The sequence below is a fragment of the Leptopilina boulardi genome, unplaced genomic scaffold, assembly GCF_019393585.1.
Source record: "Leptopilina boulardi isolate dan_hultmark-lab unplaced genomic scaffold, ZJU_Lbou_2.1 LbouV2_30, whole genome shotgun sequence".
Taxonomy (NCBI): Eukaryota; Metazoa; Arthropoda; class Insecta; order Hymenoptera; family Figitidae; genus Leptopilina; species Leptopilina boulardi.
The window spans coordinates 659,899-678,594 of NW_026137863.1; the positions used below are offsets into that span (position 1 = coordinate 659,899).

An 18,696-nucleotide genomic window follows, 5' to 3' on the forward strand; every position below is an offset into this window, starting at 1 on the left:
ATTGATAGCCTCTACGAACTTTATTAATTTAACATTTTCTGCTTACGGGAGAGAAATGCAAATAAATAGGCAAGAATTTGCAAAAATTGACTTAATAAGCTATCGCAATTTTGTTATTTCATTGAAAGAGAAAAAAAAACAATAATTTAGGCACAAATTTAATTTATAAATTATTTCCTAAAATTTCTATAAATATTAATTGTACGAAATTCATTTCCCTCCCTGCTTTTTTTTTGTTTTTCTATAAAAAAAACGCCAATTCACTCTCTCACTTACTCTCATTCACAACTGATACAAAAATGAAATATATTTTGTACTTATGAGAAAAAGTGACGCGCTTTGGAATTTTTTTTTTTTTTTTTATATTGACAGTATAAATTGGATAAACAATAGGAATGAAATTCTCACCATTGATCGTCTAAGATACTAGTTTCTGTTTTATTTTTCTTCTCTTATTTTATATTTAAAACTTAATGATGCGACTCTTTTTAATCTAGATATAATTATCTGAACTGGCTAATTGGTGGCCACGCATCGGTCTTAATTTAATTTTTATTTATTTTTATTTCTTAATTTTTTAAGAGATTCGATAACACTAGTTGCACTCTGCAAGAGGTCTTATTTTCAATTATTATCAAAATTGTTTTCCTTTACGTCTATTATTCTTTTCTGTTTTTTTTTTTCCTTTTCATTTTTTTTTCTTCTTTGACAGAATGCTGCGTTGATCCCGTTTGTGCATTTTTTATTTTGCAGTCTTTTGGGATAAATTTGATGATTCTAATAAATTATATTCTGAGTCACATTTCATATTTCAATTACAAAAAGAAAATTTAATTTTTATTATAATAATAATTTTTTATTTTATAAATGGAATTTTTTTTGTCATGAAAATAAAAATGTATGTCTTATAAATTAAAAAATTTTTAATTTCCAATAACAATTCTTGAAATATGAAATATGATTCAAAATTTTCAGTCGAATGATATAAATGACACATGGGATTTTTCCTTTTATTTAAATAAAAGGAAAAACCATCGAACTTACTAATATTTGAAATTGTAATAATCTATTAATAATTTTTTATAATTAATCACGTAAAGATTTGAGAGATTAACTAAAGCAACATATATTTTTTTTTATCGAAATTTGAGCCATTTTTTGTTTCGCATTAAAAATTTGGCAAGAGATTCCTTTCCTTTTGCCTTAAACATAAATATAAAACAATTATACTTGTAACCAGAACTTAAAACTGAATTTAAATAAAAAAAAAAATAACAATCTTTCTTTTAAACAAAAATAAAAATAATTGCAAATTTACACTATTTTATTGAATTAAAAAAAGCAATTTGCAAATGAAAAATAAGTATTCCAAATTTAAGAATTGAATTTTAATTTCCAAACGTTTTAAAAACGTGAATAAAAATAAAATCCTAATTTGGAATACAGATTTTTTTTTTGGAAACGAGAATATCGTTTCGAGTTCTGGCTGAAATTTATAGTCTGACTAGGACATTCTCACTTAGGAAAAATCGTCCGCAGGTATATAAGCACTCCTTAAAAATTGATTCTCGCACAACTTGCAAACGTGTGTCTTGTTATCTGTTTTTTTTTCCCTAGGTAAATTTTTCTTATCATCGATTATTTTTATCTACTTATAAACTTATCTAAATGCAATTTGCCTTTCTACGCTAATTATTTCCCTCATCAATAAATATTACAATTATGTACAAAAATTCGACCATTCGCAGAAATTTTTCTATTTCAAGCGACTCCATTATTAATTTTTCGTTTTCACAATTTTTTAATCAATAATCTTAAGTATTAATCATTTTTTTTTTTTTTTTTTATATAAAATCGAGAAAGCACCTCACATACGGGGATTAATCGAACATGCGTGCAAAACGATATACACTCGCTACGTGCGATTGAAATGCATGAAAGATAAAAAGTGTACAAATGATTTATTGTTTTTTTTTTTTTTTAAATCTTAATGGAATGGCACTAAGTGTTTCCCCGTTGTTTGGCAAGCGGTATTTTTTCTGTAATTTTAGGTCGAATATTTTCTGGTCTCATAATGAAGATTCTTTTTTTAAAAAAATTTTTTAAATAAGAAATCCTCTTGAGCGCGTCTCACAACATCAACATTTAGATTAGATTTTTTTTTTTTAAATTATCACACTTTACACATTTATGCCATTAGCTTACTACCTCACGTATTTACAGATTGGCCGAGTGATGTGCGGAATAGATCAATAGAAAGTCATCAAGTTTCGTTGCAAAGTCTTTTATATACGATAAATTGAAGTCCAGTAGGTCTAGATGAAAGACCTTAGACTTTTTTTTTTTTTTTCTTAACGTTTAGGTCCCGTTCGTTGGAAAACTAAATCGAATTCGTACATGCTTTAAATAAAGCGTTTTTTTTTACAAAGAGTATAGAAAAGATCCAAGTTCAAAAAACAAGTGTTTTTTTTTGTACTTAAAATGTAATTGCCTGAGGAATGGCAGTATTCAGGAGTTTTTTTTTTCAAAAATGATTGACTCTCCGACTCTATCAAATAGAATAAATACTGTTATCACTCGTCGCATCGTACGGTAACTCGTTTTTTTTTTCTCAATAATTTTAATATTCTGTATATATATATTTATATTTCAATATTTATAATATATTTATATATTTATATTTACTATTTTTACGTTTAATATATATAGTAACGGAAAAATGAACTACAAAAAATTTTTTTACGGATATTAAAGTGTAAAAAAGATCGTATAAAAAGTGTCTTTTGGTATTCTCACAGTAAATCTCAAATGAGTCAATGTCGAAGAATATTTTTTTTTTTTCTGCAGTCTTTTGATAAAGAGAGAAAAAAAAAAGAAAGAAGCACTAGATCGCATGTAGAATTCGCTTTCAAAAGGAAAAATGATAAAGTTTACAATGGCCACTGTACACGATAACAGATACACATTAACTACAATCAATTCGCCCCCCTTTTTTTTCAAAAAAGAAATTCTCTTTTTCATTTCCGATTTTTTTTTTTTACGCCCCCTCGTTATGGCGAAAAATAATCTGTCCAGACCCGTATAACATAGAATAGATATTATATCAATATCTTTGGTTTATTCGCTTTTTGTTGGTATTAATTTACCGAAAAGAAACATAAAAAAAAAATTAAAATTACAATTCTGTAACAGCGTACAGATTTGGATCGCTTCCTTGTACCTGGCTCAATGTTGGAACAACAGATTTCTCCTGTCTATTATGAGCACGATTATACGTACCATACATATTTGGAACGGCATTATTTTGACCAGTATCATTAAATTGTCCACGTGAAAAATTACGATCCAATGTTCTTACTTGATCTTGAACTTGATCTTGTATACGAATATTGGGCGCTTTATTTCTCACTAATGAACGAAATTGATTCATATTTGTTTGTGAACGTGATTCAAATTCCCATGTTGGTTGATTTATTGGATTTGGTGGTAATGGTCGATTTTGATTCCAGGCTGGAGTTGGTCCACGTTTTAAATTTGCCAAATTTTTTGGATCCAATGTTTGTGTTTTACGTGAATCTTGAAATGTTGCCAAATGAGCGGGTCCATGTGAATTGTGGGACAGGGTACCGGTGAATGATGCCACACTCGGAGTCCAAGGTGGTTCTCTTCCTATATTTATTATTATTTTTATTACTATTTCAAAAAAAATTAAATTGGGAATGGTAAACAAAAAAATCTTACCCGGTCCCGAGGGGGCGTGTCCTCAGTAGAAATCACTCGATTCGAGGGTTTTGCATTGTTTGCTTAAAGTCGCGTACTGGCCAGGTTGATCGAGTCCAGTGCGGTGATCATTCCGTCCGCTCGTCGAGTGTTGATTATGTTGAGTTTTGTGATCTCCTCCACTTCCATTGATTCCCCCACCTCTGTAAAAATCAATTAAAAATACAAAGTTGCAGTATTTCTCTTTTTATTTCTCCCCCCCCCTTTCGATTTCAGTGGATTTAGACACTAGAAGGTTCTTTTTAATTGAAATTTAATAATTTTTTTCAAAAAAAAAAGAGTTTTATAATAAAATTTAAAAAAAAAAGAAAGTTCTAGTGTTGAAAAAAATGAGATGAAATTCTAATTCTTCCGACGACGAAGACAAAAATTTATCATAGTTTAATTAAAATTTGATTTTTAATTATTTAATCTACAACACGACTATTGTATATTTTTTCGTCTTCGTTATTGAATATTCTAAAAAACACTCAAAGCTGGGAGTTTAATAGCCGAGCACAAACAATATTTAATTTCTTTTTTTTTTGAGAGAAAAAGAGTGAAAGAGAAATATTTAAAAAATTATTTGAATGAAAAAAAAACGAGCAAAAAATCTATTTTGTAGTGTGTAGATCATCGAAGCGAAAAAAACTATATATGAACGTCTAAGACGCAAGGCACAACAATCGTGTTAGATAATGAAAATATTTTTTAAATCCTCTATCTGTGAATTAAACTAATTTTTGCCTATTAATCACAAGGTGATTTGAAAAGTTTATTAGACACTAATTTTATTTGAGAATTTTTTTTTAAATTTCTAATCACCTTGAATAATATTGAATACGTAAAAGAGAGTAAATATTGAGAAAATTGTTATTGAAATATAATCGGTATATTGAATTACATACAGTCTTTTTCTCTCTTTTACGTATAAAATGGTGAATTATATATATATATATAGGAAAGAAAACATAAAAAAAGATTCATGCACAAACTTTAACATGCTCTCGTGCAGCTGGCGTGCTCGAGCTGTCGCAGTAGCGTAGGACGGCGGGGGCGGCGTTAGCAGGAGAGGCTGCTTAATAGTATTATGATTGCCATGAATATTTGGATTAAGAGAAGGAGCTGTAGGCGGGTACGACCCTTGGCCACGGAGAGTCCTTGCTGCTATCGCCTGCGATGCTGCCGATGGTGGTAAAAATGGATCCTGCTCTTCGACCTGGTGGTAATCCCTTCTATAACAAAACGAAATTAATTATAGCCATTTTTTTTTCATTTTGTTTAAAATTCTTTTTAAACACTCACCGTTTTCTAATATAGATCCAAGTGTGCGAATCAACCCAAACAAGAATCGTGAATAGAAAACCAGCCGCAAGACTCGCCGCTAACATAAACGTGAGGCCGTATCTAAAAAGAAAATTTCTTTTTTCCTTTTTCCTGCAATTAAATTTGTAATAAATTTAAAAAAAACAGAAAATACTTACAATCCTAAATGACAGAGGCTCTTGACAACTGTTGTATACTGTTTATAAAATGGTTTACAATCAAGAAATGCCTGTAATCCTGTCCAAAGTCTATCGAGAGTATTGATTTCATTATTAATGCTGACAAGTTTTGTTGATTGTTGATCCTTATAAAGTTGTTCAGCCAATAATTTCATAGTTTTCAAATTATTTCTCATGTTATCCGTTGCATTCATACCTTCGCGAACTTTTCGTGTAAATGGATTATTGAGTGTGCTTTCACATTGTAAATAATATGAAACAAGTTTTGAATCATCGGGATTTGGATTGTCAGCTGTCATTGATATGAAAAATCCATCTGGTGACATACATAAATCGCCAAGAGCAACTGATGTCGCAAGATACATTGACGTCATTAACCAGGAGATTATTATCGCAAATAGGCCAAAAACGGAAAATCTGCAAAAATTTTTTTTAAAAATTATAATTCTCTTGTCGAAATCTAAAAATAAAAAAATGAAAAGCGATTTAATTTTGAGATATAATAAAAAATAAAAAACTAACGTGATAAGAGCGCATCTGGAATGGCGCGCGACTCCGACCAGCAGAACCACGCATAGAATAAGAAGAACGCTGAGCACAGCCATTGTAATAGGCCATCTTAATTGTTCGATTCTTTCAACAAGTAAAATAATATAAGCTAGGCCAACTCCATTCAAAGGCGCTCCAATTTCATAGCTACGATTCACAACAATAGTTGCATTTTGGTTCATTCTCTCCAATGCTTTTAATAATAAATCCAAGATTGTTTTATTATTAGCCGGAGCGTCGAACTCATCCTCAAGTGTAGTCATTTGTGGCAAGATTCGTTTTTGCACTGTTTGCTCAATTTTGTCGGTCTGAAAATTAATTTCAAAGAATATTGTTTTAATAATTTTTTTTTAAAATACATATACATATTAAAAATAGTTTTTTTTAAATAAAATATGTTTTAAATTTATAATTTTTTATAAAAATATTACCTGATTGACAGCATCCATAATTAAATCGTTCATATGTTTAACCGCGGTGATTAATTGTATAATTCCATTGTGTACGTCGTCATTTCCATAAAGACCAACGGCGACAGCGCCACAGCAAAATAGAGCAAAAATTGCTAGGGAACATTTTAGAAGAGCTATAGATCTTCTGTGACGAGGCTTTCGGTCGCAGCATCTTGTCACAAGATAAACCAATAGTACCAAGAGGGTGAAAATTAACCAAGCAGCGGGTATACTTCCCAATATACCGAGACTCTGTTGACAAAAAAAAAAAACAATTTTAATTAGTTTTTAAATAAAAAATTCTAAAAAATTACTATACTAAAACAAGTATATTTAATAAATTATTTATTTTTGAATATAAATGTTAAAATTATAATTATAATAGTTTTTTTTGAATTCTCTGAAAAAAAAATTGTATTAACGATCATTTATTTTCTGATGACAGTGACATTATTATTTATTCGAAAATCTAAGAGGCTTTCACTGAAATTGAAGACTGATGAAATGCTCATCGAAAGCGTATCGCTTTGTGTGGTGTAATCGAACAAAGATAAATTGACGTGAAGCCTGACACACTTGCTCTGTTGGGAATAAGTCAGATGAGGTCAAAGGCAAAGAACTTGGATGCGGATGTATTTCACGATATCGATAAATTCGAATTCGAAAGGAAATCTAAACTGAATTTTATAAAAATATATATAGAGAGAACAACAAAGAATCTTTTGGAAAAAAAAGGCAATTATTTCACTTGACGAGTCACTGGAGCATTCATTTCTTTAAAGACAATTTCCACTTGGCTACATTTTCACTATTCTCTGAAACTTTGGTAAAACTTCCCAAGCCGCGATTCAAGAAAAAGAGGAATTTCAGTCAGAGATGAAGAAAATTGTACACAAAGGTTAAAAAAAAAACAAGTTTGCATTTTTTCAAAGGGAAAAAGTTATTTCAATCTACATAACTTGTTACAAATTCAAAATTTTTTATTTAAAAAAAAAAAAGGAAGTTTAAACACGAAAAATTCAAATTCACAAAAATTTTGTCTTGAAAATTCCAAAAAAAGGGAAAAGGAATTATTTTTTTGGACGTGATACTGAATAAATGAAATTTACCATATTGTTGAGAAACTTATTCGAATTTCTAAGAATATAAGTACGCACGTGAATGGAGTGAGAAGTGAAGCTGTGAGATGAGCAGATGAGAGAATAATTCCGGACAGAAAAAAAAAGAAATGGTAAAAAAAAAAAAGTAAACGAGAAAGTAAGAGAGAGAGAGAGAGTGTACAAAATTTCTTGTGTTTGTCAGGGGGTGTGGATAGACACACGAACCCCGCATGTTGCCCCGGGTGCATTATGCCAAAGTCTTTGTGCATTGTTTGAGCTTTCCTGGCTATTGTGCTTTCCAGTTACATAGCCTGAATTCTCATGTACTTCTGGAATCCATCTACCTACCAAACACACTGCCACTTCACTTCTCCATCTCGCTATATACATTCCAAAGCTTCTCTTTTTCACTCCCCCAAAAAAAATAAACAAAAAAACAAATTATTTACAAAATTAAATTAAATTTCAATTTTAAAATAAATTTTTTAATTTAATAATAATTATTTAATACTAAATACTAAAAAAAAAAAATGAGAAATTTTCAATAAATCTTACCTCGAGATAAATTTCAGAACGATGATTAAATGTATTATTGATGGAGTGAAGAGATACATTGAGATGGGGCAAATTGTGAAAAAATCTCGTCAGTTGTGTTACAGCATACTGTTCCGGAAGTTGACCTCCCGCCATTTTGGAGAACCCTTGGCTGCCGAAACCGCCGATGAAAAACCACTCTTTACTTGTCAAGACATACTAGACTATCTGAAATCAAAAAAAAAGAATAATTTTCAATTAAAAAAAAAAAAAAATTGCAATCAATTTTAATTTCTATTCCTCTCAGTGAATCATCTTAAAAGCTTTTTGAGTCGTGAGTCTTCAAATGAAATTTGTCAAGGAAAGAAAAGAAAATTTTTTTTTTTTTCTAAAAAGTCAAAGGGGGGTGGTTAATGGGAAATGCACTTTAACTTTTATTGGAGCGTCAACGTTTCAGGACCTACCCAAACGTTTTAGCGGGCAGATTCAATTACGCTTGAAGCGCTGTTGTGGAACGAACAAGCGCTTAATTAATGAAATCCACGCTGGCCGTTTCAGACTCCACTTGGTTTATATGAGGGAATGCCTCTCGACCTAGTTTTGACAATTTTATGCTAGATTTTGAGATTTGTCCAACATAGAATAAGCCCTGGATTAGGAAATCTCTCTCTCGAGAGAGAGAAAGATTTATTATCCTTTCTCGGAAAATGAATATAAATTAATCTAAATTCGGAATTAGAAAACAGAAGTGGAAATACAAAATATAAGTAATAATAAAAAAAGGAGAATAAAAAAATCGTGGAAGAGATAAATTTTACTTTGAACAATAAGAAATTAAAATTATTGTTTTTATCAACTTTTTTCTATTTGGGTCGTCGCACCCGTTATATTCGTTTAAGATCACTTCGCAGAAACGCATTCGCGAAATAGAAAAAGAAAGAACGAAAAGAGCAGAAAAGAGAGTGAGAGAGAGAGAGAATCCTCGAAACTATTTTCACCAATTCAAGCCACAAGGGCTTCCGGCTGAAAGCAATGGCGAACTTCAAATCGCCTTCGTTTTTTTTCCCCCCCCCCTTCTTCTGTTCATTTTACGTCCGCTCCCACGAGTAATCTCGTTAACAACGTCTGATTTGTGTCTTATCTTTGCTGAGGTCCCATTTTTTTTTTGCGATTGCGGAAAAATGCGAATTTTCTGAAAAATCAATTTAAAGATAAATAAGAAGAAAATAAATAAAATAATAAATAAGAAGAAAATAAATAAAATAATAAATAACTATAAATAAATAAAATAATAAATAAAACTATAAATAAATAAAAAGAAAAATAGAACAAGAATTAAATGAAATGATCAAAAGATGGAAATTGCCTTGTGAATCTTGCGATAAATTAAATCGAGATATAATTAAATTGTCGATACGAGAAATGACCTATTTTCATTTCCGGAAAATCGAAACATATACCAGAAATACCGTTGTTAACCACAAATCTGTAATCAAACGGAATGAAAATTTTATTTTTAATTTAATTTTCTCTTTTTTTGAATAGTTTTCGAAAAATAATTTTTTTGTTTTCCTCACTCGCAACCCTGGAAAAAATAATAAAAAATTATTTTTAAATATTCACTTTCAATTATGAATAATTATTCGTATAAAAAAAATAAAGAGAAACAATGCGGATATTTTTCAAGATAAAATTTGCATTTTTGTTATGAAAAACTTTTTTTATGTATATATACTTCGGAGAGTATCACATATACGTTAAGAATTCATTGTCACGTGACAATGTACGAAACAATATTTTATCATTTTATTTATATGGAGAAGCTGTAGATTCTTTTGTAAGACAACACACGACCTTCTAACAACATAGTCACGCAATTCTTTATATATATATACCTATGGATGAGAGGAAGGAGATAAATTATAAATCTCATGGGATTCAATATTTATAGGAACTAATTCCCAAGAACTAACTGCTCCACATTTTGTCTGAATCACAAATTACTGCAAGAGACTTTTTTTCGTTAAAAATTTCGTTTAAAGCAAAAAAAAAAATATTTAAATAATTTTCTTTCAATGAAAATTTTTTAAATTATAAAATAATAATTGAAAAAAAATAATATCACAGTGAAAAGTTGATTTTAGGAAATTGAGTTCATTTCAAATTGTGATTGCAATCTTTTTGTAATTTCATATTATATGTATTGACAGAGCTGTCTTGGTAATAAATTATTCCTTATAATTTTCAAAGCATTATATATATATACCCCCCCCCGTTTCCCCCTTGCTGTATGTATACATAGTATTTTAGCACCGATCGAATGATATAGATAAAGTATGACACAGTTACGATTTCTCCTAGCATATCGTGTTTTACCGCAGGCAAAACGATTTGTTTCAATCAAAGAAACCATTTATTTAAATTATTTTAATTGTCATTAATATTCGAAAGTGAAAAAAAAGAATTTTAATTTAATTAATTTGAATGAAAATAATTTAGAAAATTTTTTATTAAATTAAAAATAAATTTTCTAAATTATTTTTCAATAAAAATTCAATTTTATTTTATTTAATATTATTTTTAATTTAATAAATAAATTTTCTAAATTATTTTTCAATAAAAATTCAATTTAATTTTATTTAATATTATTTATTAAATTAAAAATAATATTAAATAAAATTAAATTGAATTTTTATTGAAAAATAATTTAGAAAATTTATTTATTAAATTAAAAATAATATTAAATAAAATGAAATTGAATTTTTATTGAAAAATAATTTCAAAAAATAATTAAAAAAATAATTTACTTTTTAAACGTTTAATTATTTTTTTTATGAATTTAATTACTTAAAATAAAAATAATTTGGAACTTTTTTTATTATGAATTATTATTTTTTTTTTTTTTTAAGAATTTAGAAGCACGTGCATTGACTAGAGTCAGTTGCACTTGCATTATATATCGCGTGATCTTTCAAATGGTTCTTTGGGCTATAAACGTCAGAAGCATACAGGATAATCTCCTCTCTCTCCAAGTGACACGTCTAAAGCTAAAAGCCCCGCATTTCTACGTGTGTCCCTTATAGAAATCTCTTGTGTCAAATAATGCCCCGCTTCATTCTTGCTTCGTGCAAAGTAAATTACGTATATATATATTTCTTTTTTTTTTCTAAAACTTAAATCACGTTTCAATGCAAAAAAAAAAGGAAGAAAAAAAATTTCTATTCAAATTCTGACCTGACTATAAAGGTACAAAGATACTTTTAATGAACTCGATATATTTACACCCACTCTTTAGCTCTTAAAAGGAGAATTTCTTTTTTCTTCTCCACAGCAACAAAAAAAAAGGACAATTTTTCATTCAAATGGAAATTACGAAATTGTATCAAGAGGAAAAAAAGAAGAAAATTTGTGAAAATTGAAAATTCTTTACTTTTTGAATGAAAATTTCGAAATTGGTGAAAATTAAAATATTGAAAATACAATAATAATTACTATTATTTTAATAATAATTATTATTAGATAATTAATAATTGATTATTGAAAAGGTAAAATTATTTAATTACTTTCAAATAGAAATTTCGAAATTGTATCAACTTTTTCGAGAAAAAAAAGAAAATTAAATTATTGAAACTATAATAATAATTATTTTTATTATAATTATAATTATTATAATTATCTAATAGTAATTATTATTGTAATTTCAATAATTTAATTTTAATTTTCACCAATTTCGAAATTTTCATTCAAAAAAGTAAATAATTTTCAATTTTCATCAATTTTCTTCTTTTTTTCTCTTGATACAATTTCTTTTTTTTTTCTCCACAGCAAGAAAAAAAAAGGGGGGGGGGCACAATTTTTCATTCAAATGGAAATTACGAAATTGTATCAAGAGAAAAAAAGAAGAAAATTGGTGAAAATTGAAAATTATTTACTATTTGAATGAAAATTTCGAAATTGGTGAAAATTAAAATTAAATTATTGAAATTATAATAATAATTACTATTATATAATTTTAATAATAATTATTATTAGATAATAAATAATTGATTATTAAAAAGGTAAAATTGTTTAATTACTTTCAAATAGAAATTTCGAAATTGTATCAACATTTTCGAGAAAAAAAAGAAAATTAAATTATTGAAACTAATAATAATTATTTTTATTATAATTATAATTATAATTATTAATTATTAATTATTAATTATTAATTATCGAATTATTTGAAAATGTCAAATTATTGAATTACTTACAAATTTCAAAATTATACCATTTTCGAGAAAAAAATATAAAAATTCAAAAATTATTTAATTACTGAACTCGAAAATTAAGATTAGAAAAAAAAATTTTCAATTTAATTAAAAACGAGTCCATTAAACTCAAATGCACCCAGGGACTGTTATCAACGATAAAAACTTATTTTAAATACACTTTAAAAGTGGATGAAACACTTTGGAATAATAGGTTCTGTTAGCTAGAGAATAGCCTCTACAATTGTTTGTAGTTTGTACGGAGCTTGCATTAGTTTTCTCTCCGCGGGATGAATTGAGAGAGACGGGAAGAGAAAGGGAAATAAATAAAGAGAGAGAAAGAGAGAGAGAGATGAACAGATGTTCGTAAACGTGGACGGATAGATTTAGATAAAAGGATAGATAAATAGATTCAGATAGACAGAGAGAAAGAGAGAGATAACTGAAGGCTGGCCCTTCGCCCGGAAATACGAACGAATCGAGAACACAATAGAGTTTAAACAGGAAACAACGGGGATACGATCTTGGAAGTGAATTCCAAGGATAATAAGAATCTATTCCAATGCGGTCCAGTTAGATGCTGCAATTCGCTTCCCACAGCCTCGATATATTAATTAACTAAAAAAGAAAAATTATTTTCAAATAAAAATTATTAGAAAACATTTTTTAAATCTATTTTATAATCATAATTTTGACGACAAAATTGATTTCTAATTTCGAAAAAGAAAATATAAAAACCAGTTTTAGAAAGTTATTTTTATACTCGAGTAATTTTGATTTTCTTTCCTTCTTTTTATAAATCACTCTTTTTTTAATTTTTTTTATGGGAGATAAAAGTGAGAGAAAAAGACAGATGAAAACAACAAAGATCCGTCAAGGGGAGTAAAAAAAGAAGAAGAACAACCGGAAAGGATTTACCCGCAACATCTTTTCTGTTCGGCTTTTCTTTCCTCTCTCTCAAGCAAGAGAGAGAGAGAGAGAGAGAAAGATGGGAAATTTCTTTTGTTTCCGATTTTGATCTCTTCTGATGACCTCATAAACTGCAGGGACACCAAAAGTTAAGGCGTGGCATAAAGGAACTCCAGGGAGTTAACCGCGAGCCCAGGAATCGATCGGCGGAAGTAGTTGCTCCATCTCTCTTCCTCTTTAAGGGGATTTCAAACGCATCATCATCATCTTCGAATGTCAAATGAAAAAACAACATCTCTATATAAAAAAAAAAGAAATGGTACTTAAATTTGAAAAATACAAAAAAAAAATTCTTCTCGAGAAGAAAATTAGATTAAAAAATAATCTTTTTATCGAAAAAGAAAAATAAAGATTAGAAAATTTGACAATTGATAACAAAGATATAAAAATAGAAGATTATCAAAAGAAAAATAGAAGAAAAAATTCGAAAAAAAAAAATTATTCTTTGCAAATAGTTTGAGATATCGAATAAGAAATGATTGAAAGCCAAAAAAATATATTTAAAAGAGATTTTGTGAACAATTCCGAGATTTCCATCTATGGATTCAATAATCTACGTTCAATGTTTTTTTTTTTTTTTTTTAAATAATCTTCAAAGCCAAATACCTTTCGTATTCCATTGGAGTACAGTTCGATAACTTTACACTGCCAAGTATTCCAATCTTTCATATTATCCTGTCTATATATTTCCTGTTATCGGGCCCGCGAGAACATGCAATATTTTCTCTCACGGAGAGGTTCTTCGTTTCTTGGCAAAAGCGAAAAAAATTTTTTTTTACATCAAGGAATTACTGGTGCTTGAATAATTCTCATGTAATATTATGATGTTACTGCACGACTCGAATATGATTCGTTTGCTCTCTCTCTCTATCTCTATATATTTCTCTTTTTCTCCCTGCAAAAAAATTGATCAATATAAAAACCATTCGTCTTTCACATATATAAATGATAATTGTGAATAAAACCTAATTTTTTAAATTTCCTTTCTAATTAATTATAATGAAAAAAAATAAATTTTCTAAAGTTTTTAAAATAATTATTGAATTATTTATTATTAAAAATTTAATGGAAAATTTTTTAGAAAGTTAGAAAAGATAAATTTTTTTTTTGATGACAAAAGTGGAGAATGAAGATTTTCATTTAACTCAATGGTATTTCATAACAGAGTGACTTCTGTATTTCTATATTTCATTTTATATAAAAGAGAAGAGTGAGATTTTCTCTCTTCTCTCGGGAGAATCGAGGATATGTCCCTTACTACACACAAGGATAACAACCCGGCAGATGGCCATTCCTTTAAAAGCACTGAAGTACAAGCAAGGATTCACGATGATAAATATATCTATATATATATATGTAAGAGCGACACGAAACCATTCGCATAAATAAATGTGGCCACCAGATGTGCCAGATTTTTCCCTGTCTCCTCCCAACTTCTATATCTTTCTTTTCGTTCGGGAAACATCGTGAAGAATACGATAATCCATCAGTTCGAAAAATGAAAAAAAAACGAAATTAAATAAAATTCTCTCACTTCACGTAACTATTGTTTTTTCTTAATCTCCATTTTCCACTTTCCTGCGAAAACAAAAAAATTTAAATAAGAATTTTAATTGCGATTTTTTTTTTCTTTTAATTTATTGATTAAAAATATTTAATGTTTATAAAATAAATATTATTATTATTATATAAATAATTAATTATTAATTATTATATAAATATTATTATTCAATAAATATTATTTTTCTATTTTTTTTCTTAGGATTTCAAAAAATGATTTAATAATAATAAATTATCAAAACCAGTTTTACAACTAAAAAAAATTGTTTAATTTACATAATTGGAAATGACGAGCATTCAATTGATTTATCTGAGGGGGGAAATGATAATTGTGAATAAAACTAATTTTATTGATTTTTCAGAGAAAACAATTTCGTTATTTAGTTAATTAAATTTTGTCTAATTGCCTATTAACAAAATTAATTATTATTAGAATACAGATACGCCAACAGAAAATAATAAATAGAAAATAAAAATAAAAACAGTTTTTTTTTTTTTTAAATAGAGCTGAGAATTTAATCGAAGATTAATGAAAGCTTCTATAAATGCTATTTTCATTTAAAAACCCTAGAGCTATGTTTCCACAAGGAACGTGGAAAATGTTCACCGTGGAAGCGCACACGATCACAAAGGGCACGTGAAATATTTTCTAAAGCCCGAGGCAACTCTGGCATAGTTTTGCTTTAACTCGCGCACACAGGTCAAAAGTCTTTCGTTTTTTTCTTTCCATCTGTATACACACACATTCCCTATATATATATATATATTTTCATTAATTTATAATAATTTTTTTCTTCATTGATTTATTTTTATATTGAAAAAAAAAATCGATTGTTACTAAGGGATTTATTTTAACTTTTATATAAATGATTCCAAATATAAAGAGTTGTTTTTAAAATAATATTTTTATTAAATTTTTCAAATAAGTACTTTATTCTATTTCGAGAAAAATCAATGACAATGAAAGCCACGCTTAATGCTATTTCCGACCTTTTTTTTTTATTTCACATAAAATATCACGTAACAATAATATAGTGAATTAATAAAATATTTATTATTGAAAATATTTTATATTTAAATATTTATTTTTACTATATCTAATCTAAAATTAATTCTATTTTATATCATTATCTAAAAACATAAAAACAGAAATCTGGATCACATTGAAAATTATGATGATATTGGATAAATTAATGAAAATCATTTCCCCTTTGATATTGTAATATGAAATGTGTCTTCTTTATCATAAATTATATGATTTAGGATTTAGTCGGTGCGCTCACCACTCTGTATCATAAATTGAATATTACGAAAGCTTATGCAATGGAAAACAGGTTGTTAATTCTAAATTTATGTGTGCCAATCTCATAAAACATAAAATATTAACGGAAAAATAAAAAAAGATATATAGGAATGAAAAGTAAATTTTTAGCGACATCCGAAAATCGTAAATAAATAATAATTACGCGAGAAAAAAAAATAAATCTTATGAATTTCGATAAATATACTTTTGACCCTTTGGACAAATTTTACTCAAGTCGAGACTCAAGTAGAAAATTGCTCTTAAATGATATTATTATTATTATTATTATTATTATTATTATTATTATTATTATTATTATTATTGACTCAAGAAAAGAAAGTTATTTCACAAATGATATTTATCGTTTTCATCGATATATTTAATCTTGAGTAGAAAAATAGAAAAAAAAAAATCATTTTCCTCACTATATTATTATCTAGATCGAAAACCGTTATCCTTATAGTTTCTTTAGAGATATAACTCTATTGACACACGATTATTATCCCTGCGAATAGTGAAACTTCTCTCATAATGTAAAACATCTATCAATTTTCAATTAAGTTTAATTGGGTCGTTGCTTCGCAGTCGAGAGAGTCTAAAATTTTCACGCCTAAGTGCAATATTTTATTTAAGTCGACCTATATTTCCAACAGCGGGAGTCATGAAAAATTAAAAAAAAAAAATGATATCACTAACATTTTTTATAATTCTTTTTTCATTTCATTATTTTTTGATCTAAAAAAAAATTAAATTAAATTTGTCATAAATATTTTTTAAATTATCGTCTTTTTGTTATATTTAAAAATGAATTTATTTAATTTGTAATTAAAAAAAAATTAAACTCACCGTTATACAATTACTCAAGTTGTAAATTTAAATATTTTTTTTTAAATATCGCTCCAACAATAATTTAACTGAATATTTATTGGCTGTATTTAACGTTTTTGAAATATTTACTTTCAAACGGACTCTTTATAATTAAAAAGCGTTATTTTATAGTTTCCTGATTACGGTACACCATTTTTTTTTCTCGATTATATACCACATGTCATAAAAATTTAATTTGAAAAAAAAAGAAAAATTCTCCAATTTATAACCTAAAAATATTTTGTCAAGCCACAAGGGCAAAATTAAATTTCATATGCAAAATTGATATTACTCTATATTGAATAAGGGTGGAAATGCAATGACACTACTCTTGTTTGCTTGAGAAATGAAATGTGTTAAAGCGCCTTTAACTTCACGCGTGCATTTGTCGGCCCTCGCAGGTTTATCAAAGCAATTTCCGGCAATGTGATTTTGCGATAGTACAATGAATGAGTCAATGTCTAGAAGCTAATATAGTCGCATCACGACATTTATACGATTCCCTGGACGAAGCAATTTAAGTTTATTGCTGATTAAAGTGCAACTGCAAATGTTGTGTACGTGCTTTAAACAAACATTTGACACTTGACAATAAAAAAATTACAATTAAAATCATTTATATCAATAAAAATGATTTAACAATCTAAATTCTTTATTTTATAATACACTTATCTAAATTAAATACCCTAATTTTGGAAATTATTATCTCAAATTCCATTTTTATCATCTTATCTCAAAACATAACCTGAAATTTTATTAAAATAAATTCCGCAGATAAGAGACTCGACAGTCATAAAAAAATAAACAAAGAAATAACCTGAAATTACTTTCTCCGTGAATCATTTTTCTTTATAATTCCTTTATTAAAAAAATCATTTTTTCCTCACTAAACACTTAAACAAAGAAAATATAACAATCTGTAAAATGAATAATAGTACTAAACAAATACAAATAATGACGGGATATAGATAAAAATTTCTCACCAATTACGCACTTTTTAATAAATAAAATCCACAAGAAAAAGAGCTGTCACACTATATTCTGAAATAGGACTTTATTTTTTTTTGAGAATGCATCACCCGCATAATTGTCAGTAGATCGAAAGCGTCCTCTTAAATTTCTCGGAGGCCATACAAAACCAAGGTGGTCGAAGGAAATAAAATTTCAACCCCGCGTTACGTGTACGCACGCATTCTCACACGCACAGAAAACAGAGCAAAATGAGCCCTACACCTACAATGTATTGTGACACAGTGTGTGTCCTGTGTATCGATCCTGAGAGTGAAGCGCCCCCGCGATTTACTCTCGAGGGAGAGGCACCCCGGTTATTGTTTTTTTTCTAAGCCGGGTAATAATAATAATCGAAACAGAACGTTCAAACAATGAATTTCATATTGCAAAAATAACGGAAATTGTAAAAATCTTGATAAATTTACTATAAGAGCACCAATAAGGATCAGTCGCCTGTCAAACACTATACTAAACTTTGACTTGGAATCAAAATCCTTACGAATAAAAAGAGATGTGAAATACACTTTTCACTTGAATTGTAATTTTTCATATTATTCCCAAGGGGCAAATATTGATTTGCTTACCTTAATTTTTTCAGTGAGAAATCCAAACACTTGAACAAAATAATACACTAAAAACACACTTCACGCGACTGCGATCCGAGCCCGACTGACGAAAATTATGGAGGGGAGAAATTCTAGTGTCGACCAATTGGATTCTTGGAACTCGGCGCCATGTTTTATGTTTTTCAGGAAGAGGATCCTGCATTTTGCACATGATGCGCGTGTGCAATTTACTGATGGTGGCAATGAAAAAGTGCATACGAAACTCTTTTTTCAA

At 28.0% G+C, this 18,696-nt stretch overlaps 1 protein-coding gene across 8 annotated transcripts; it reads right to left on the reverse strand.

The window, feature by feature from the left end:
• Positions 1 to 1,960: 1,960 nt before the first annotated feature.
• LOC127282407 (protein tweety) lies at positions 1,961 to 18,550 on the reverse strand. Of its 8 annotated transcripts, none has more exons than XM_051306617.1 (10): positions 18,441 to 18,535; positions 13,722 to 14,010; positions 7,921 to 8,127; positions 6,245 to 6,517; positions 5,787 to 6,121; positions 5,244 to 5,681; positions 5,065 to 5,166; positions 4,755 to 4,994; positions 3,742 to 3,923; positions 1,961 to 3,669 (listed from the first exon to the last, which is right to left on the reverse strand). In XM_051306617.1, the coding sequence occupies exons 3-9, from the start codon at positions 8,053 to 8,055 to the stop codon at positions 3,764 to 3,766; spliced, it is 1,683 nt and encodes a 560-aa protein (XP_051162574.1). In that variant the 5' UTR covers positions 8,056 to 8,127; positions 13,722 to 14,010; positions 18,441 to 18,535; the 3' UTR covers positions 1,961 to 3,669; positions 3,742 to 3,763. The 8 variants fall into 8 exon arrangements, with proteins under 8 accessions (XP_051162574.1, XP_051162575.1, XP_051162581.1 ...); XM_051306618.1 differs by lacking the exon at positions 13,722 to 14,010 and adding an exon at positions 14,660 to 14,693 and having other exon boundaries at positions 18,441 to 18,531; XM_051306624.1 differs by lacking the exon at positions 13,722 to 14,010 and having other exon boundaries at positions 4,902 to 4,991; positions 18,441 to 18,550.
• Between the last annotated feature and the right edge of the window lie 146 nt (positions 18,551 to 18,696).